At 47.1% G+C, this 22,441-nt stretch overlaps 1 protein-coding gene across 10 annotated transcripts in view; it reads left to right on the plus strand.

The window, feature by feature from the left end:
• Positions 1–22,441, plus strand: part of ptprfa (protein tyrosine phosphatase receptor type Fa) — a 662,508-nt gene that overhangs the window by 595,704 nt on the left and 44,363 nt on the right. For all 10 annotated transcript variants that reach the window (XM_072510632.1, XM_072510637.1, XM_072510639.1 and 7 more), the window contains one exon: positions 12,207–12,385. In XM_072510632.1, coding sequence (XP_072366733.1) covers positions 12,207–12,385 — 179 coding nt within the window. The remainder of the gene's footprint in view (positions 1–12,206; positions 12,386–22,441) is intronic.

Genomic DNA, 22,441 nt, shown 5'->3' on the forward strand with positions numbered 1-22,441 from the left:
AGTGGACCTCCCAGTACCCGCCCCCGACCCACCCGCGGGTCGCGACCCCGACTTTGAAAATGACTGAGTTGGGGGTCCAGGGTGTGTCTCCCTGTTAAGGGGGTCGCTGAGGCTTGTTTGTCGATGGGAAAATAGGACCGAGGGGTGAGCTGAAATAAGTGCTTATGATTATGAAAGGGTTTTGTAGGGCAGATCTAGAGAAATGAGACAAACTTCTTTACTCAAAGACTGGTTAAAACGTAGGAATCACAAAGAGTGATTGAGGTGATTAGCATATTGAATTTAAGAGGCATCGAGATAAATATTAAATTGAGTTAAAATGAAGGAGAAAGGAGCAGAAAGATATTTCTATGGGCGATGATTCAATGAAGAAGATTGAGGAGGCATGTGGAGCATGGACCGAATAGCTGGTTTTGGAGCTGCCGATACTATGTAATAGCTATGTGACATGACCAGAGTTTTAGTTAGGTGTTTTTCTCATAACCGGTAGGTTATAAATGACTGAAGAACCCAAATGTTGGGTGTTGTGTTATGTCATTTGGAATAACACAAGCTGCCACTCGATGCAGTTTTGAATAAAAGATGCTCCAGACTTTGAAGTGAATTCAATGTGTTTTATTGAACTATTAGCACAGTTCTCAATGAGTTCGACTCTCTGCTAATCTAAATGTAGTAACACAGTCTAACTGAACCAGCCTTGCTCTAAGCCACGTGCTGGGGTGTGATGCTGAGGATACGCCCTGTCTCACTCTGTAGATGTTGGTCTGTGGAAAGAGGCGGGGTGTGAGTGCCTCATCCCTTTTATAGTGAGATACCACCCCTGAGTGTCCTGACTGCTCATTGGTCATGTCCTATTCTATGTGTTCATTAGCTGCATGTTTGCATATCTTGACATCTCCCCTTTTTTTTATGTTTTGTTGGCGTATGTGAATGTATTTACATGTGAATGAGTCTGTTTAACGTGATTGACGGAGGACCACAGAACAGAGCAAACAAAACAATCATTCACAAGTCTAGTCTCTGAGGCTTGCGTCTGATCCTGGTCGACCGCCGGAGAGGTGGTGGAGGGGACGACGGCGCCTTGACAGGCGGGATGGAAGCCTGACTGGTGGCCTCGTGCTGCGAGGTATCAGGAGGTGGCAATTCAACAGATGAAATGAAATGAAATGAAAATCGCTTATTGTCACAAGAAGGCTTCAAATGAAGTTACTGTGAAAAGCACCTAGTCGCCATATTCCGGCGCCAGTTCGGAGAGGCTGGTATGGAAATGGAGGAGAAAGTGGTTGTGGGCAGGCAACTTTGCGCAGTGCCCGTCGATTCCTTCGCACGATGGAGCCATCAGCCATACGTACAACATAAGAGCGGGGCGCGTGCCGGGGCAGACCACCCACCATCCGGTATCTTGATCCTGACTGTGACTGCCAGGGATAGCACGGCCAGATCGGTGGCATGGGCATCATAGCCCTGCTTTTGATGGTCTCTGAGCTGCTGCATCTTCTGCAGCACCGGGAGGTGATCCAGGTTGGGCAGGTGTATGGCTGGAAGCTTCGTCCGCAGGTCCCTGTTCACCAGGAATTGAGCCGGCGACATGCCAGTGGACAATGGAGTCGCTCTGTACGCGAGCAGTGCAAGGTGTATGCCGGAAGCAGAGTCCGCGGCCGTGCAGATGAGCTGTTTTACAATGTGCACCCCTTTCTCGACTTTTCCATTGGACTGCGGATAGTGCGGACTGGAGGTGACATGCTGGAAATTGTATGACCTGGCAAACGTGGACCATTCTCGACTGTTAAAGCACGGGCCATTGTCGCTCACGATGGTGATTGGGATGCCATGCCTTGAGAACGTCTTCTTGCAGGCTTTGATGATGGTCCGAGAGGTGAGGTCCGGGAGCTTCAGCACCTTAGGGTAATTCGAGAAATAGTCTGATCAATACGTAGTCTCGACCATTCGCATGAAAGAGGTCGATGCCAACCTTGGACCACGGAGAGGTCACTATGTCATGGTGTTGGAGCGTCTCCTTGCTCTGCGCTGGCTGGAACCGCTGACAGATAGCACAGTTCAGGACCATGTTCGTGATATCCTGGCTGATGCCGGGCCAGTAGACAGCTTGCCGGGCTCTGCATCTGCACTTCCCGACGCCCAAGTGTCCCTCATGAATCTGGCGCAGCACCAAGCTCTGGAGACTGAGCGGAATGACAATCCTGTCCAGCTTGAGGAGGATACCATCAATCACCGTCAGGTCGTCCTTCACATTGTAAAATTATGGGCACTGCTCTTCCTGCCAGCCATTGGTGAGGTTGTGGGTGACGCACTGCAAGATGGGGTCTTTGGCTGTCTCATCACGGATGAGAACTACCTTCTCATCTGTCGCCGGGAGAGTGCTAGCACACAGCTGCACCTGCGATTTGATGTGCTGGATGATCTCCAGCGGCTCACTGGGTGAGGGGACGGAGTGGGACAATGCATCAGCAATGATGAGCTCCTTGTCAGGTGTGTACACCAAGTTGAAGTCATTCCTCCTAAGTTTAAGCCGCATTCTCTGCAACCGAGGCGTCATGTCGTTCAGGTCCTTATGGATGATGTGGACCAGAGGACTATGATCCGTCTCGACAGTGAATGTCGGCAGGCCGTAGTCATAATCATGAAATTTGAGGATGCCGGTGAGAAGACCCAAGCACTCCTTCTCAATCTGAGCATATCTGGTTTCAGTGGGGTTCATCGCCCTTGATGCGTGGCTACTGGTGCCCAGGATGATGTCATCTTGTTGAAGCAACACCGCACCGATGCCATCCTGACTCGCACCTGTGGATATCTTTGTCTCCCAGTCCAGGTCGAAGAATGCCAGGATTGGGGTAGTGATGAACTTGACTTTCTGCCCCAGCCTCTCTGTCTGGTGTGCCGCCTTCCACTCAAAGGCAGTTGACTTTTTCACTATGTTGCGTAGGGCCATGGTGTGTGTGGCCATGTTTGGAATGAACTTGCCCAGAAGATTGACCATACCCAAGAAGCCCAGCACCGCCTTTTTGTCCTCGGGGGACCTTCATCGCCTCGATGGCCTTGATTTTGTCTGTGTCCGGGCACACACCATGCTGTGAGATCTGGTCGCCTAGGAACTTGAGCGTCGATGTGCCAAAACAACATTTGGACCTGTTTAACTTTAGGCCGTTGGCATGTACACGGCGGAATACCTTCTGGAGACGGGACACCTGTTCTTCAGGGGTTGTGGACCATATGATTATGTCATCCATGTACACACAAACCCCTTCAATGCCTTCCATCATCTGCCCCATGATGTGATGGAATATCTCCGATGCCGAGATGATGCCAAATGACATGCGATTGTAGCAGTATCTGTCAAAAGGCATGTTGAAGGTGCAGAACATTCTGCTGTACTCTTCCAGCTGGATTTGCCAAAATCCCTGTGATGCATCCAATTTGGTGAAGAAGCGCGCACGTGCCATCTCACTCGTGAGTTCCTCCCGCTTCGGGATGGGGTAGTGTTCCCACATGATATTCTTATTGAGATCCTTGGGATCAATGCAGATGCGCAGGTCCCCCGAAGGCTTCTTTACGCACACCATCGAGCTGACCCAGTCAGTCGGTTCGGTGACCTTGGATATGATGCCGTTTTGCTGAAGATCCTTGAGCTGTGTCTTCGGGCACTCTCTCAGTGGAGCAGGGACACGTCGTGGTGTGTAGACCACTGGCTTGGCATGAGGTCGTAGCAGAATCTTGTATCGATACGGCAGCGTGCCCAGCCCGTTGAACACATCTGGATACTGGGCGAGGATGTCGTCGATACAAAGAACAAAGAAAAGTACAGCACAGGAACAGGCCCTTCGGCCCTCCAAGCCCGTGCCGACCATGCTGCCCGACTAAACTACAATCTTCTACACTTCCTGGGTCCGTATCTCTCTATTTCCATCCTATTCATGTATTTGTCAAGATGCCCCTTAAATGTCACTATCGTCCCTGCTTCCACCACCTCCTCCGGTAGCGAGTTCCAGGCACCCACTACCCTCTGTGTAAAAAAGCTTGCCTCGTACATCTACTCTAAACCTTGCCCTCGCACCTTAAACCTATGACCCCTAGTAATTGACCCCTCTACTTTGGGGAAAAGCCTCTGACTATCCACTCTGTCTATAATTTTGTAGACCTCTATCAGTCGCCCCTCAACCTCCGTCGTTCCAGTGAGAACAAACCGAGTTTATTCAACCACTCCTCATAGCTAAAGCCCTCCATACCAGGCAACATTCTGGTAAATCTCTTCTGCACCCTCTCTAAAGCCTCCACATCCTTCTGGTAGTGTGGCGACCAGAATTGAACACTATACTCCAAGTGTGGCCTAACTAAGGTTCTATACAGCTGCAACATGACTTTAATACTCTTGAGGGTTCTACCATTCACTGTATATTCCCTACCTGCATTAGACCTTCCAAAATGCATTACCTCACATTTGTCCGGATTAAACTCCATCTGCCATCTTTCTGCCCAAGTCTCCAAACAATCTAAATCCTGCTGTATCCTCGGACAGTCCTCATCGCTATCCCCAATTCCACCAACCTTTGTGTCGTCTGCAAACTTACTAATCCGACCAGTTACATTTTCCTCCAAATCATTTATATATACTACAAACAGCAAAGGTCCCAGCACTGATCCCTGCGGAACACCACTAGTCACAGCCCTCCAATTAGAAAAGCTCCCTTCCATTGCTACTCTCTGCCTTCTATGACCTAGGCAGTTTTGTATCCACCTTCCCAGCTCACCCCTGATCCCGTGTGACTTCACCTTTTGTACTAGTCTACCATGAGGCACCTTGTCAAAGGCCTTACTGAAGTCTATATAGACAACATCCACTGCCCTACCTGCATCAATCATCTTTGTGAACTCCTCGAAAAACTCTTATCAAGTTTATGAGACACGACCTCCCCTTCATAAAACCATGCTGCCTCTCACTAATGCCGGCCTGAAGATCCACATGGGAGGATGTCGTGGTATGAACTAGTTGAATGAGGTTCAGCTGCTTGCAGGCTTGCGCACCTAGTAGGGATGCCCTGTTCGGCTTAACAATTTCAAAGTGTAACCGTGCTTGTGTGTGTCAGTTGGATGTGTGCAGATGGCAGGATCCCCCCAGTGGCCTGATGGCATTCCCGTTGTAATCCAGGAGCTTGCAGGCAGCTGGAAGTGAGGGGCTTCTTAATGCGTCTGAAGTCTGCCTGTGAGAGGAGGTTGGCAGAGGCACCTGTGTCCAGCTTGAACTGGATGGGGCAGTGGTTAACCTTCATCACTGCTCGCCATTCGTCCTCAGAATCCACAGCTCGGATTGGCTGGACTTGCGATGAATCTGGTGTGGCATGTTCACACGTTGTAATAATGCCCACACGGTAGACGTTGTCCAGGCATTCATCATCTGGATCCGTTGCACTACCGGGATCAGAATCCTGGAGGTGTTGTTGCACACGCCGGATGCGCCATCGTCGGAATTGGGAGCGTGGTTCCTGACTGGTGGTGCAGATCTGCACAGGGCTGCATAGTGGCCTGGCTTCCCGCAGTTTAAACAGCGTCTGCCTCTTGCAGGGCAGTGTTTCTTTAAATGGGCGGTGCCACAGTTCAATGACGTCGGTGTCCTGACGCTCCGTGCGGGTTTCGGCCGCTTCGTTATCCCGTTCGCATCGCGCATGCGTCGGGCCCCGGGAAGAGCTTGCGAAATGGCAGCATTCATCAATGTTGAGGCACTGCATCTGGGAGATGGCCTGCACACTCTCCGCCTCGTGGGAGGCTAGTCTATCATTTTCTGCCATTTTGGACTGGGAATAGCGATTTTCATCGTGCTCATGTACTGTGCATGTTTCAATCGCGACTGGCAGGGTCATATGCTTGATCTTCAGTAACTGCTCTCTCAGAGGATCAGAGTGAACGCCAGAAACGATTTGGTCTCTGATCATGGAGTCAGTGATATAACCGAAGTTGCAGGATTGCATTAGCAGTCTAAGGTTAGTTAAATATGAGTTGAAGGATTCGTCTTTACCTTGCGATTGCTGCTTGAATATGTAGCGCTCCAAGATTTTGTTGGTGTCCACCTCACCGTGGCGGTCAAACTTGTCCAGGATGGTCTGAAACTTTGTCTTGTCCTGGTCTTCGGCGAAGTGAAAGGAGTTGAATATTTCCAAGGTGTGACCACCCGCTGTGGTGAGGAAAATAGCTATCTTCCGTGCATGAGACGGACCATTGAGGTCTGATGCTTCGACGTAAAGCTGACATTTCTGCTTGAATGTCCGCCAGTTGGCACTGAGATTGCCGGAGGTCCTGTGCTGGTGAGGAGATGGAATCTTTTCCATTGTGCCGGTATACATTCGCTGGTCGTCACGGATCTTGCTGAGTTGAACTAACTAGATTGAACAGACTTCTGGTATCATGTTGTGTTGAGTAATTTGGAATAACACAAGCTGCCACTTGATGCAGTTTTGAGTAAAAGATGCTCCAGACTTTGAAGTGAGTTCAATGTCTTTTATTGAACTATTAGCACAGTTCTCAATGAGTTCGACTCTCTGCTAATCTAAATGTAGTAACTCAGTCTAACTGAACCAGCCTTGCTCTAAGCCATGTGCTGGGTTGTGATGCTGAGGATACACCATGTCTCACTCTGTAGATGTTGGTCTGTGGAAAGAGGTGGGGTGTGAGTGCCTCATCCCTATTATAGTGAGATACCACCCCTGAGTGTCCTGACTGCTCATTGGTTGTGTCCTATTCTATGTGTTCATTAGCTGCATGTTTGCATATCATGACATTGGGAAACATTTACAGATCAAGCTGGCATACTTTCCAAACAAACATGCAGATAGTGAGTGTTTTTGGTGTGATTAAACCTGTATTCATGTCTGCATTTGAGTTGTCATCTTCCTTTGAAGTTGTTGGTCAAGTTTTACAAGTTGGTGTTTATGTTGCTGCCTCAGGTGAGCAGTCAGGGTGGGGCTAAATGCTGCAGATTCATGGTCGACTCAAATTACTGCAGTAACTCGAGGTAGATAGGAGCTATGCAGAGGATGGGGGTCCCAGCAAAGCTGGAAAAGAGGAAGGAACTACAGGTGAGCTTTGACCGACTATCTACCAGGAAGGCGGTGCGCCAACTGAGACGAACAAGGGGTGCAGTGGAGATAAGGCGTATGTTAGCAGGTCAGCTCCGGAGGGAAGCAGCGGCAAGGGAAATTGTGCAGGTGGGGGATAGGGCAGGGAATAGGATAAGGTAGTGGCTCCGGATCTGGTTAACAAGGTTTTAGAGGAATTTTGAAAGGTTGTACAGGTCAGAGCCACCTGGGGGAGATTGTGAGATGCAGGAATTTCTAGATGGGTTGGAGTACCCGAGGTTAGGGGAGGGGGACAGGGCTACATTAGAAGGAGCGATAGTGGAGCAGGAGACAAAGGATGGGATTGGGAGGATGCAGTCGGGGAAGGTGGCAGGGCCGGATGGGTTTCCGGTGGAATATTATTAAAAATTCAAGGATAAGCTGGCACCCCTGATGGTGGGGATGTTTGAAGAGGCGATAGGGAAGGGGGTGTTGCCACAAACTTTGGGGCAGGCATCGATTTCCCTGTTGCTAAAAAAAGATAAGGATCCAACGTAATGTGGGTCGTATAGGCCCATATCACTTCTGAATGTGGATGCAAAAGTATTGGCGACGGTACTGGCAGGTAGGCTGGAGGAGTGCCTTCCGAAGGTAACAGGGGAGGATCAGACGGGGTTCGTGAGAGGGAGGCAGCTCTTTTCAAACATTAGAAGGGTATTGAACGTCGTTATGGCACCGGCAAGGGGAAGGAAACAGAGGTGATTGTGGCATTGAACGCTGAGAAGGCGTTTGACCGGGTAGAATGGGAGTCTTGATGGCAGATCTGTAGCGGTTTGGGATTGGACCAAGATTTGTGAACTGGGTAAAGCTACTATAAAAGGAGCCACGGGCGAGTGTCCGCACAAACAACATCAGCTCGAGATACTTTTCTCTCCACCGTGGGACTAGGCAGGGATGTCCTGTGTCCCCCCCTATTGTTTGCACTCGCGATTGAGCCATTGGCCATCGCATTGAGAAGTTTTGGGGTATGGAAAGGAATAGTGCGGGGGGGGTGATAGAGCACAGGGTGTCCTTATATGCCGATGACTTGCTGTTATACGTGTCGGAACTGAGTGTGTCGATAGGGGGAATATTGGAGCTGCTTTGAGTGTTTGGGTCTTTCCCGGTGTACAAACTAAATCTAGACAAGCGTGAGTATTTTGTGGTGTCTCGGCCAGGGGTGGGGGGCTGCCATTCAGTAGAGCAGGGACTCACTTTAGATACCTGGGAGTGCAGGTTGCCCGGGAGTGGGGAGGGCTCCACAGGTACAACATTTCTAGTTTGGCGGGGAGAGTGAAAGCTGATCTGGCAAGGTGGGATGGCCTCCCTTTGTCACTGGCGGGTCGGGTACAAGCAGTTAAACTGAACGTGTTGCGCGATTTCTGTTTATTCTTCACTGCCTGCCGATTTTCCTGCCAAAGGCTTTTTTCAGAGAGATTGAGGGAAGGATTACCTCATTCATATGGGGAGGGAAGGTGGCCAGAGTTAGAAAGGTTCTGCTACAGAGGGGATGGCAGGCAAGGGGTTTGGGTCTTCCGAACCTGATGTATTACTACGGGGCGGCGAATGTGGAGAAGTTGCGGAGCTGGGTTAGAAGGGTTGATTCCCAGTGGGTCAGAATGGAGGAGAGTTTGTGCAGTGGGTCGGGATTGAAAGCACTAGCAACAGCGCCGCTCCCGATAGCCCCGGGGAAGTACTCAGCGAGTCCGGTAATAATAGCTTCATTGAGAATTTGGAGGCAGTTTTGCCAACACTTCGGGTTGGGGGCAGGGTCAAGGGAAATGCGATTTGGGGGAACCTCAGATTTGAGCCAGAGAGGTGGGATGGAAATTTTCGGAAATGGGAGGGGAAGGGGATTAAGACACAACAAGATTTGTTTCTAAGGGGCCGGTTTGCAGGACTGAAGGAGCTGGTAGCGAAGTATGGGCTGGAGCAGGGGGAAAGGTTTAGATACATGCAGTTCGAGATTTTGCCACAAAGGAGTTACAGGGCTTCCCGGAGGAGCCGGCCTCCGCATTGCTGGAGGAGGTGCTGACGACAGGGGGACTGGAGAAGGGGATAGTGTCAACGGTTTACGGGGCTATTTTGGAAGAGGAGAAGGCACCACTGGAAGGGATCAAAGCAAAGTGGGAGGAAGAGTTGGGAGAGGTTGTGGAGGAGGGGTTCTGGTGTGAGGTGCTCCGGAGAGTGAATGCCTCCACGTCGTGCACGAGGTTGGGGCTGATACAGAGCATACCTCACGAGGACGAGAATGAGCCGATTCTTTGAAGGAGTAGAAGATGTGTGTGAACGTTGCGGGGGGGCCCCACTAATCACGTTCATATGTTTTGGTCCTGTCCAAAGCTAGAGGATTACTGGATGGAGATGTTTCGGGTAATTTCTAAAGTGGTGCACGTGAAACTGGACCCGGGCCCCCAGGAGGCCATATTCGGGGTGTCGGACCAGCCAGGGTTGGAAACGGGTGCGGAGGCAGATGTTGTAGCCTTCGCCTCGTTGATCACTCGAAGGCAGATCCTGATAGGTTGGAGAGCACTCTCTCCACTCTGTGCCCTGGCGTGGCAGGGGGACTTGTTAGAATTCTTGACTCTTGAGAAGGTTAAGTTTGAACTGAGGGGAAGGATGGAGGGGTTCTACAATTCATGGACATTATTCATTATGCACTTTCAAGAATTGGATAACACCGAACATTAGTTAGGGGGGGGCGGTGTTTGTTGAATTCCCTATGGGTGATTCCTGATTCCTTTTTGTCATTTGTTTATGTGAACATGCGGGCGAATGTTTGAGGTTTGGTGGGAGGATGGGATCGTTGTTATTGATATGGGGATTGACATTTTTTACTGATTATTGGTTATTGTTGGTGAGTGTAAATTTGGGAGAAAATGTGAAAAAGTAGGAGAATAAAAAATATTACTGCAATAACTGGCATTTGGAACTTTTGAGCATTATATTAGCTAATAGAGAGAAGTTGGCTTATTCATATTTTCCATTGAAATAACTACATGGTCAAAATGCCACTGGAAACACCCTTTAAATCCTGCTATGGAGGGCGGCATGTGGCGCAGTGCTTAGCACTGGGACTGCGACACTTGAGGACCCAGGTCCGAATTTCTCCCCCATGTCTGTGTGGGTTTCACCCCCACAACCCAAAGATGTGCAGGTTAGGTGGATTGGCCACGCTAAATTGCCCCTTAATTGGAAAAAAAAATAATTAGGTACTCTAAATTTTTTTTTTTTAATTCTATTATGTGAAATTGTATTCCTTTACATTCAACATTACAAAAAGCAGAAATGGCCATCATTCCAGTTAACTTATCTTTGTCATACTCAATATAATGCAAGCACATTAAATTTCCTTGGTATTTAATATTGTTGTTAAAATTCAAGGCACTGAATGCTGTAATTCATTTTTGAGATTCCATTAACGAATATTCGTTTGGCAGTACAGAACTTGAGTATTGCCGGAAAAAAAGAGTCAAAGCTTTTCACCTTGCACCCATTACGACATTTGCAAGAATACAGCGCAAGGAAATCAACAAATCTGTACTGCATGAGAAGAGAATGTTGATTAGTTGACAAGTGGACACTGGTAGAGGTGTTGCCATGGAGAATGCACCTGTTGAGGGTGACTGACAGTTAATTGCCAAGCATGGTTTGAAATTTAAACTAGGCAGCTTAACTCTGGTCCAGGCATTGCCCTGAAGAATGAACCTAAAAATGGCTGTCACCTATTTTGTTAAGGTTAAACAGGTGCACTGTGTCTACATGTTCTGTCTGCAAAGAGCCCAGCTGAATCTTAAATTGGTTGTCAGCATAATTCTTAACACCCTGAAGATTATTTAGCAAATGTTGGCCAATCACTGAATCACATCTAATGTTATGCACTCCATTTTTGATTGGTCAAGGCATTTTCTGGAGAATGAACCAGTGAATGGTTGTAATTTATTTTGTTTATCTGAAACAGGGGTAACATGTGTACATGTTCTGTCTGCAATGCCTTGACCAATTTTGCAAGCACAAGCCATTTGGCTATGGTCTGTATCTTGCCTGTCGCAACAGTGGAATGGACTCATGAACCGCCAACACATTCAGTCCCGAAAATGGCCAGTGTACTTCAAAGTATCTCAAAAATCTGAGCAATAGGTGAAGCTAGTTGTTTCATGCTGTTACTAAGCAACAGCAATATGAGCGGCATTCACCACTACAGGATGCTGCTGGCAAGCCAAAAAGATGTGTCTGTCTCTCATACAAAGAAGTAATGCAGCATATGAATGTCAGTGCCAGTGTGATGCTGGGCATGTAGACTGTACATCCAAAAGACTGACGGAACCCTCAAAATTAGATGTGATTCAGTAATTGAACAACATTTGCTAAATAATCTTCAGAGTCCTAAGAATTACATTAGCAACCAACTTAAGATTCAGTTGGGCTCTTTGCAGACAGAACATGTACACATGTTACCCCTGTTTCAGATAAACAAAATAAATTACAGCCATTCACTGGTTCATTCTTCAGGGCAATGACTTGACCAATCAGAGGTTTGCTGCCTGGTTTAAATGTCAAATCATGTTCAGCAGGTAACTGTCAGTCACCATCAATTGGTGCATTCTCAATGTCAATGCCTCGACCAATCAAAGTCCATTTGCCAACCAATCAGCACCCTCTCCTCATACAGCATAGGTTTGTTGAATTCCCTTGCATTGTATTCATGCAAATGCCCTGGTAAGTGCAAGACAAAAAACTTAGACAAAATGTTTTTTCCAACAATATTCCATTCGCAATTGATCACTTTTAAGTTTACCCTTAAGGCTCCATTTTCACTCCTACTTCATCTGATTAAGTTTGGACATTTCTGATTTCTGCTTCAGCAACTCTCTGTCAAAAAATTCTATAATTCTGAAGAGTGGCCTTGTAATTGTATTCCCAGATATGTTGTAGGATTTTTATAATTTCCCAATTTTGCATGTAACGAGGAATGCTTTAGTAACACTTACAGAGCATAATCACCCAAAGACGTGTTGGGCTGGGTGGCCTGTCTCTGCTTTAAATTCAAAGCCAACCCATGTCACATTTTTTGGGCTGACACATTTTATTGTGTATTTGCAGCGCTTGGCAAACTCCAAAGCACATACCTCACGATTCATCAGTGCCAATCTCCCATGTAACAAGTTTAAGAACCGACTAGTGAACATCATGCCATATGAGTCCACGCGGGTTTGCCTGCAGCCAATCCGAGGAGTTGAGGGCTCTGATTACATCAATGCTAGCTTCATCGATGGATACAGGTACTATAATTTTCACTGCATAATGTAAAACTGCATTGACTGTAATTATTCCATACCACGCGTTCATATTTTTCTATTACTTCTAAATACCTTCCCTCTAGTAAGGTAGAAAGAAATTGCATTTATATGGCACCTTTTACAACCTTAGGATGTCCCAAAGTGCTTGGCAGCCACTTGTGGGTAAGTCCCACTAATAGCAAAATTAATGTTCATATGATCTGTTCTGATGATTTTGGTTGAGGTGAAAGCATCGATTAGGACATAGGGATAACCTCCTTACTCTTTCAGTAATGCCATGAGATATTTTACCGTCATTTTAGAGAGCAGATGGGGTCTCTGTTTAATGTCCCTTCAGAAGAATGGCACCTTCAACAGCTCCATATTTCTTTAGTGTTGCTCTGGTGTCAGACTCACTTTTGTGCTCAAGTTACCAGGCACGTATCCAATCTTATTTACTGTAAGATAATAGGAGAGGATGCAGTAGACATTTCTTTTTTACTTCTAGGATCAAAACATGCTATATAAGAATTTATTACCTGGTAATAAGCCCTGCTGGCTTAAAGATTTTTAATGGGTGAGAAAACTAACTCAGTTTTGGGGTTAGAACACCATGCAAAAACAGTGCTGTTACTGTCCATCTGCATTCTGCTTTTTTTAAATAGAGCATTTGTGCCTACTGTACAGAGGTATGACTCAGAAGCATTACACCAATTCATTTTTACTACTTAGTCTGCAATATATCAATGTCGATATATATTGGCACATACAAGAGTAACCAACGTAAAGCAAGGCAACTGTACAGATGCACAGGATTATAGAGGAGTTCTAATAGGTGACTTTAATTATCCTGATATAGACTGAGATAGTAATAGTGTACGGGCAGAGAGGGGCAAGAGTTCTAGAGTGTTCCCAGGAGAATTCCTATGTTTCCAGTCCAACGAGAAAGAAGGCATTACTGAATCTAGTTCTTGGGAATAAGATAGGTCAAATGGATTGAGTGTTGGTAGAGGAGCATTTAAGGGACAGTGACCATTGCATCATTATGTTTAGTTTGGTTGTGGAAAAGGAAAGAGAACAATCCAGGGTAAAAATAATTAATTGGCAGGAGTGGGCGGGTGTAAACTTCAATGGGGTGAAAATGGATCTGGCCCAGATAAATTGGAATCAAAGATTGGCTGGTAAAACTGTAATTGAACAATGGGCCGCCTTTAAAGAGGTGATAGTTTGGGTATAGTCCAAGATAGACTCCTACAAGGTAGAGTAAAAAAAAAATCCAGGGCTCCATGATGACAAAAGCGATAAAGGGCACGATTCAGCGGACTCGACTTAAAGTCCGAATTTGGGCGGGTTTGGTGGGGGGTTTTGCAATGGTCACACTGGCAGGATCACGGCCTGTAATCAACAGCATTTTGTGCCAAAAATGAGCTCCCACGAGATTCTTGGCTTTACTGGCTCCCTCACCATTTGATTTGCACGGCTCACAGCTCAGCAACTCGCCGCTAACAAAGGAGAGCTGCTTTTCAGCACCTCCTCATCACTTCCTCCCAGACAACACACAAGCATGATAGCTCGCAGACCTGCTCCTCACTTTGGGGATGCCAACCTCACAAGGCCTCTCGATGCTGTGGATGACAGGCGAGGCACTCTTTGACCCCGAGGGGTTTGGGGGACAAGCAACAGGGTCAGCAATGTCGCCTGGGAGTCAGTGGCAGGGATTGTCAGTGCGGACAGCATGACAGGAGAACCACCATCCAATGTTGGAAGAAGACCAATGAGCTGCAAGGATAGGGCCTCTCTCCTGGCATCAGTTCCGCCTGCCACCCCAAAAACCTAATACCCCCTCGCCCCAATCAACTGGCTGACACCTTGCTCCCTCCCACATCTGATCTTCGTGCTTGTTCCTCAGAACCTGCAGCACAACTTCTTAATTTCCTGGTGTGGTGCCCACATATGCCACCTGCTATAGACACCACGACCCATCAATTGTGCGACTGACAATGCTCTCTCTTTCTCCCCGTAGGAGAAGTTAGCCCATAATAAACAGGAAAGTGCCAAGTCGATGGGGGGATGGCATTTAGCCCATCAAGTCTGCTCTGACCCTCCAAAAGAGCACCCTACCTAGGCCACGTCCCACCCTATCCGCATAACCCAGTAACCCCACCTAACCTTTTGGACTCTAAGATGCATGACCAATCCACCTAACCAGCGCATCTTTGGACTGTGGGTGGAAATCTGAGCACCCGGAGGAAACACGTGCAGACGGGGAGAAAGTGCAAACTCCACAGCCACTGAAGGCTAGAATTGAACTTGGGTCCTTGGCGCTATGAGGCAGCAATGTTCACTATTAAAACATATCACGCCTCATACATGTGGAGCCTCTCTCACGTTAAGCTTTGCAGTGGGCCTGCCAACACCCCGGCCCACTGGTGCCCTACTCCTTGCCCCCTTCCCCCCCCCAACACACAGTGGGCCAAAAGCCCCCGATGCAGACCCCATTCAGAGGATAGGTGTGAGTGCGCTGTCAGCAGAAAGACAGGAGTCAGAATTTAGCAGAAGCTGAGGGCTCCAGAGCTTCCCTCACAACAAGATATCATCACTCTTCTGCCTTGTATGGTGACCCACTGACAGTGCCAATATAGGCCCATTACCCTGGAATGATGCTATACAGATCTTCGCAAGGGGAAACAGGGTGGTCGGGGAAAGGGCGGTGGGATGGCGGGGGAGGGGATTGAAGTGGAGGGAGGGAAATGGTGGGGAAGGGGGCTGTTGAGCTGATGGACACAGGAGAATCTGGAGACAATGAAGGCCTCCCTGGTCCTCCTGGCATGTCGGACCCTTGCCGCCGCCTGTCCTCAATCCTCCAGCTCCTCCTTGTCCTCTAGGTCCTTCTGGATGGCCTCATCTTCCTCCTCAGTCAAGGCCGCATGTCCCTCCATCTTCTCCTCCTCCTCCTTCAGCCTGTCGCTCCACATGCAGCACGGTGGCGCAGTGGTTACTCTGCTGCCCCATGGCGCTGAGGACCCGGGTTCGATCCCAGTCCCAGGTCACTGTCCGTGTGGAGTTTGCACATTCCTCCCTTGTCTGCGTGGGTCTCATCCCCATAATTCAAAGATGTGCAGAATAGATAGATTGGCCACACTAAATTGCCCCTTAAAAGAATTGGGTACTCTAAATATATTTTTTAAATAATTTATTTTTTTTAAAGCATGTCGCTCCACCCACTGCTGTGCCAGATTGTGGAGGGCACAGCTGACCACCACAAAGTGGAAGGCCCTCTGGATGGTGTACTGCAAGGCACCGCCAGAGCGGTCAAAGCATCGGAACCACATCTTGAGCAGCCTGTGCATTGTGCAATGACAACAGTGGTGGCAATGTGGGCCTCATTGTATCGACCCTCCGCCTCAATCACAAACCTCCGCATCAGTCAGCCATAACCTCAGCGGGTATCCCTTGTCCCCCACAAACCAGCCCCTCATGCTGGGGTAGACCTCAAACACACCAGGATCTCTGAATGCCCCAGGATGTCATTGTAATGCACACTTCCACAGGTAATGGACACATGTGCATGATTCAGAGGCAGTGATCGGTGTTCTGAACCTTCAGGGAGTGGAACCCCTTCCTGTTAATATAGGGCACTCCCTGTGCCCAGGTGCTTGCAGAGTGACAGGCGTGCCATCGATCACCCCTGGACCTCGAGCATCCCAGCAATGGCAACAAAACCTGCAGCCCGGGTATCTTGGTGGGCATGGTTCAACTTGAAGGTGATATAGTCTGATGCCAGGGCATACAGAGTATCCGTCAGCTCCCAGATGCACCTGTGGGCTGAAGCTTGGGATATGCCACACAGGCCCCTGCTCGAGTCCAGGAATGACCCGGTGGCATAGAGGTTTAGGGCTGCAGTGACCTTCACAGCCCCTGGGAGCCAGTGATATCCTCCTCCACAGAATGCCATTTCGGCGAGGACGTGGCACAGATGCCGCACAGTCTCTGCTGAGGCACAGTCTTTTGCTGCATATAGTGTCCGTCAGCTCATTGAATGGCCAACGACACCTGTACACCTTGGGCAGTTGCTGGCCTCCCCTTCAGGGTCCCTCCTTGTCCTACATAGAATTTACAGTGCAGAAGGAGGCCATGCAGCCCATCGAGTCTGCACCGGCTCTTGGAAAGAGCACCCTACCCAAGGTCAACACCTCCACACCCTATCCCCATAACCCAGTAACTCCACCCAACACTGAGGGCAATTTTAGACACTAAGGGCAATTTATCATGGCCAATCCACCTAACCTGCACATCTTTGGACTGTGGGAGGAAACCGGAGCACCCGGAGGAAACCCACGCACACACAGGGAGGATGTGCAGACTCCGCACAGACAGTGACCCAAGCCGGAATCGAACCTGGGACCCTGGAGCTGTGAAGCAATTGTACTATCCACAATGCTACCGTGCTGTCCTGATTGGCGACTGGGTCTTCGGGGTGTGTGTGGTAGCCATCTGAACATTGGAAGGCCGCATCCAGTCTGCGTTGTCACTGCTGCCTTCTACGGCATCCGCCTAGCTCGGCTGGCATAAGCAAAGCAATGGTAATTCCGCGGGATCCACTCTAGCAAGCATACTTATAACTGGAAGGAACTGGAGAAGGAGAGAGACCGACCATCACTTGGGGCTTCCAGATCAGGATCATCAAATCCCCCAAGCCTCCCATGTCCTTACATGTCCTGCCTTCTCTGAGTGCCATCCAGTGAGCCAGTTGTACTGGCAAACATTGCTGTGCACACTCACCCCCGGACATATCGGGAGCCTAGAACCCAGACCTCTGCCAGGGACATAAGGGAGGACGTGCTCATCTGCCCTCCGTTTATCCACACTTTCCCTTTGGTCACAAGAGGATCCCCCGTGTTGAAACCCTGCTCTTTCGTGTTTGATTGGTGACAGCTGCCTCGATAGTGCTGACCCTCCAAGAGTACAGGGTCATTGCTCAGGCATCAACGGTTATTGGACATGCAATGCACTAATCATCCTCTGATGCATGACCCGTGTGTACTCGAGGAGGCACATGAGAATTGAGGAGCGTGAAGTGCTCTCACAATTAACAAGGCTAATTCCTCATTTGAAATAGCCTTCAGCTGTGAAGTTAGAGGCTGCTCACAGTCAAAGGGGGTGAAATTCAATTTCAGAACAGAAGCCACAGCAGGGCTCTGTCCTGGAAGAGTTTGGTAGGACAGAGGCTGCAGCTGTGGTTACCTAGAACATAAGAACTAGGAGCAGGAGTAGGCCATCTGGCCCCTCGAGCCTGCTCCACCATTCAATGAGATCATGGCTGATCTTTTGTGGACTCAGCTCCACTTTCCGGCCCGAACACCATAACCCTTAATCCCTTTATTCTTAAAAAAAACTATCTATCTTTATCTTAAAAACATTTAATGAAGGAGCCTCTACTGCTTCACTGGGCAAGGAATTCCATAGATTCACAACCCTTTGGGTGAAGAGGTTCCTCCTAAACTCAGTCCTAAATCTACTTCCCCTTATTTTGAGGCTATGCCCCCTAGTTCTGCTTTCACCCGCCAGTGGAAACAACCTGCCCGCATCTATCCTATCTATTCCCTTCATAATCTTATATGTTTCTATAAGATCCCCCCTCATCCTTCTAAATTCCAACGAGTACAGTCCCAGTCTACTCAACCTCTCCTCGTAATCCAACCCCTTCAGCTCTGGGATTAACCTAGTGAATCTCCTCTGCACACCCTCCAGTGCCAGTACGTCCTTTCTCAAGTAAGGAGACCAAAACTGAACACAATATTCCAAGTGTGGCCTCACTAACTGCAGCAGAACCTCCCTAGTCTTAAACTCCATCCCTCTAGCAATGAAGGACAAAATTCCATTTGCCTTCTTAATCACCTGTTGCACCTGTAAACCAACTTTTTGCGACTCATGCACTAGCACACCCAGGTCTCTCTGCACAGCAGCATGTTTTAATATTTTATCATTTAAATAATCCCTTTTGCTGTTGTTCCTACCAAAATGGATAACCTCACATTTGTCAACATTGTATTCCATCTGCCAGACCCTAGCCCATTCACTTAGCCTATCCAAATCCCTCTGTAGACTTTCAGTATCCTCTGCACTTTTTGCTTCACCACTTATCTTAGTGTCGTCTGCAAACTTGGACACATTGCCCTTGGTCCCCAACTCCAAATCATCTATGTAAATTGTGAACAGTTGTGGGCCCAACACTGATCCCTGAGGGACACCACTAGCTACTGATTGCCAACCAGAGAAACACCCATTAATCCCCACTCTTTGCTTTCTATTAATTAACCAATCCTCTATCCATGCGACTACTTTCCCCTTAATGCCATGCATCTTTATCTTATGCAGCAACCTTATGTGTGGCACCTTGTCAAAGGCTTTCTGGAAATCCAGATATACCACATCCATTGGCTCCCCGTTATCTACCGCACTGTTAATTTCCTCAAAACATTCCACTAAATTAGTTAGTTGCCCAATGGGACAATTTCCATCCAGATGCCTCGCTATTTCTTCCTTGATGACAGATTCCAGCATCTTCCCTACTACCGAAGTTAAGCTCACTGGCCTATAATTACCCGCTTTCTGCCTACCTCCTTTTTTAAACAGTGGTGTCACGTTTGCTAATTTCCAATCCACCGGGACCACCCCAGAGTCGAGTGAATTTTGGTAAATTATCACTAGTGCATTTGCAATTTCCCTAGCCATCTCTTTTAGCACTCTGGGATGCATTCCATCAGGTCCAGGAGACTTGTCTACCTTTAGCCCCATTAGCTTGCCCATCACTACCTCCTTGGTGATAACAATCCTCTCAAGGTCCTCACCTGCCATAGCCTCATTTCCATCAGTCACTGGCATGTTATTTGTATCTTCCACTGTGAAGACCGACCCAAAAAAAACCTGTTCAGTTCCTTAGCCATTTCATCATCTCCCATTATTAAATCTCCCATCTCATCCTCTAAAGGACCAATATTTACCTTAGCCACTCTTTTTTGTTTTATATATTTGTAGAAACTTTTACTATCTGTTTTTATATTCTGAGCAAGTTTACTCTCATAATCTATCTTACTCTTTATAGCTTTTTTAGTAGCTTTCTGTTGCCCCCTAAAGATTTCCCAGTCCTCTAGTCTCCCACTGATCTTTGCTACTTTGTATGGTTTTTCCTTCAATTTGATACGCTCCCTTATTTCCTTAGATATCCACGGTCAATTTTCCCTCTTTTTATCGTCCTTCCTTTTTTTTGGTATAAACCTTTGCTGAGCACTTATATCGTGTCCCTGAGCTCCCACATCGCACACGAGGAGCATGACACGGGTCTGAGATCTCCTGCCATGTCTTAAACCTTCGGTTAACTTCAACAATTACAATTTCCCCCCCAAAAAATGTAATTAATAAATAAACAACAAAGAAAAAATAGATAAATATACCAATGAAAAGAAACAGAAAAACAGAAACACTACTTACCAGTCACTTACCAGGGATAAAAAGCACTTCCTCCCCACCCAGCTTCGGATTCCCACCTAGACTCAAATTCTGAGATCTCCTGCCATGTCTCTAAACCTTCGGTTAACTTCAACAATTACAATTTCCAAAAATTTAATAAATAAATAAACAACGAAGAAAAAAATAAATAAATATACCAATGAAAAGAAACAGAAAAACAGAAACACTACTTACCAGGGATAAAAAGCACTTCCTCTCCACCCAGCTTTGAATTCCCACCTAGATTCAAATTCCCAAACTCACTCTTGGTTCTGTTTCACTCTGGCTGTGTCTTCTCTGGCTCACTGGGAGAACTCACTGGGAGTGAGTTTACAAGTTGCTCTTTTTAAATTGTCCTGAATTGACTCCCCTCCCCCATCTGCTTTTAGATCAAGGTAGATTTAAGTGACTGACACTAAACTGTCAACCAGTTATGTGAGTGGGTGGGGCAGCCCTTGTTAACCTACACTGCACAATTCTAGCTTAATTTAAATTAATTTAAACTCCTGAAATTTAAAAGGAGCTGCCTTACTGATTTGATTCAATTCCCACCTAGATTCAAATTCCCAAACTCACTCTTAGCTGTGCCTCACTCTGACTGTGCCTTCTCTGGCTCACTGGGAGAACTCACTGTTCTCACCTGTTTATTTAAGCAATATTTAAAGATGGCTTGAAGGCCTCACAGATGCAAATCCCCTCAATACCCCCTCAACCATGGGCAACCCCCAACCTGGAACATGTCAGCCCCCTGATCAAGCCCCCCCCCCCTCCCCCAAGCACTGGATCAGCAGCTCCTGTGTCTTTGAGCTGCATTCCGGAAAATGGAAATGGCTGCTCACCTCCTCAGCAGTCATTGTGCCAGGTTCCCGTTTTTGAAAAGAGTACTAAATGACGCCAGTGTGACTTCCTGCTGGGGTATTGTGTAATTACCAGGAGGCCAGCGCATTCAACTTCAATCTCGTTAATGAGATTGAAATGAATGCAAATGAGGGATAATGATAGCTTGCCATTTTGGGGCGTGATCCGGAGCCCGCCATCGCCAGCTGGCTGGGTGAATCGCAAAATGGCTTGCGCCCGGCGTAAATTTTGATTTTGCCCTCACCTGCTATTCACCCAGCATACCCCAATCCGCCCAGGCTGAATCCACCTACAGAGTGAAATAAATCAGAAAAAGGATGTACATGACAGATGTTTGGTGGATAATATATCTGAGAATCAGGCTTGATATAGAGGGTTCAGGGGAGAATTGGAAAAAAGAAATAAGAAGCAAAAAGTGGCCATGTGAAGAGCGTGGCAGCTAACATAGAATTAATCCAAAAGTCTTTTTTAGGCATATAAACAGTAAAAGGAGGGGTAATGGGCGGCATGGTAGCACACTGGATAGCACTGTTGCTTCACAGTGCCAGGGTCCCAGGTTCTATTCCCAGCTTGGGTCTGTGCGGAGTCTGCACGTTCTCCTTGTGTCTGCGTGGGTTTCCTCCGGGTGCTCCGGTTCCCTCCCACATGTCCCGAAAGACGTGCTATTAGGTAATTTGGGCATTCTGAATTCTCTCTCTGTGTACCCGAACAGGCGCCGATATGTGGCGACTAGGGGCTTTTCACAGTAACTTCATTGAAGTGTTAATGTAAGCCTACTTGTGACAATAAAGATTCTTGTTATTAGGGCCAATTGTGTACCTAAAGGGGGATATATGCACAAAGGCAGGAGGGCATGACTGAGGTACTAAATGAGTATATCACAGAAACATGCCCAAAGCCAGGTTATGATAATTAAGTCCCTACCATGTGAAGCAGATTAATTATGCACTAAAATCAAGAAAAATAATTATTGCTGAGGGTGTTGTTGATCTGACAGGTGTACTTTTTCTAAAGCACTGGCTCCATCTTGTGGGGTTAAGCATGATTTTGAACCAAATAAACTTCTGTAATGTTTTCAGATCAACAACATATTAAATGATTTTTTTCAGGTTTACTAGTTTTGTTTTGATCTTTTTATTTTGGGGAGGGGGATGAGAATTAAAATATAGTTTGACCTATTTTCAATCTTGAACCATTGAAGGCTTCATTATAAGTAAAAATGTGATCCTTGGTATTGCTAGAAACTGCTATTGTCTGTATTCAGTGCTTTGTAAGGTTGTGCAGTTTGCTTCTGAGGTGTTTTTTTTAAATTGATTCACTATGCTTTTGAAGTTTGCAGTCATTGATTAGAAATATAGTTAAAGTTATTAAATGAATGCAGCAGTATGTGTTTAGATGAGAGCAAGGTGTACCCTTATCTTCAGTAAGAAAGACTTGCCTTTTTATATAGCACCTTTCATGATCACTAGATGTCAGTATTATGAATTTTACAACTTACGTTAAACTGATTTATTTAACAATGATTGCATCATTGTTTATTAAAAAGTACAGAATAGTTGATTTTGCCGGTTCACCACCATGCTTTGCCACTGAGCAGTAGATACAGGTACACTGTTTCTTATCTCCAAGGATTTTTATCTGAGTGGGGTTATTTCAAGATTTTCACTCAGAAGAGATATCCTATTTTCTAAT

Source organism: Scyliorhinus torazame, chromosome 7 (assembly GCF_047496885.1).
Source record: "Scyliorhinus torazame isolate Kashiwa2021f chromosome 7, sScyTor2.1, whole genome shotgun sequence".
NCBI lineage: Eukaryota > Metazoa > Chordata > Chondrichthyes > Carcharhiniformes > Scyliorhinidae > Scyliorhinus > Scyliorhinus torazame.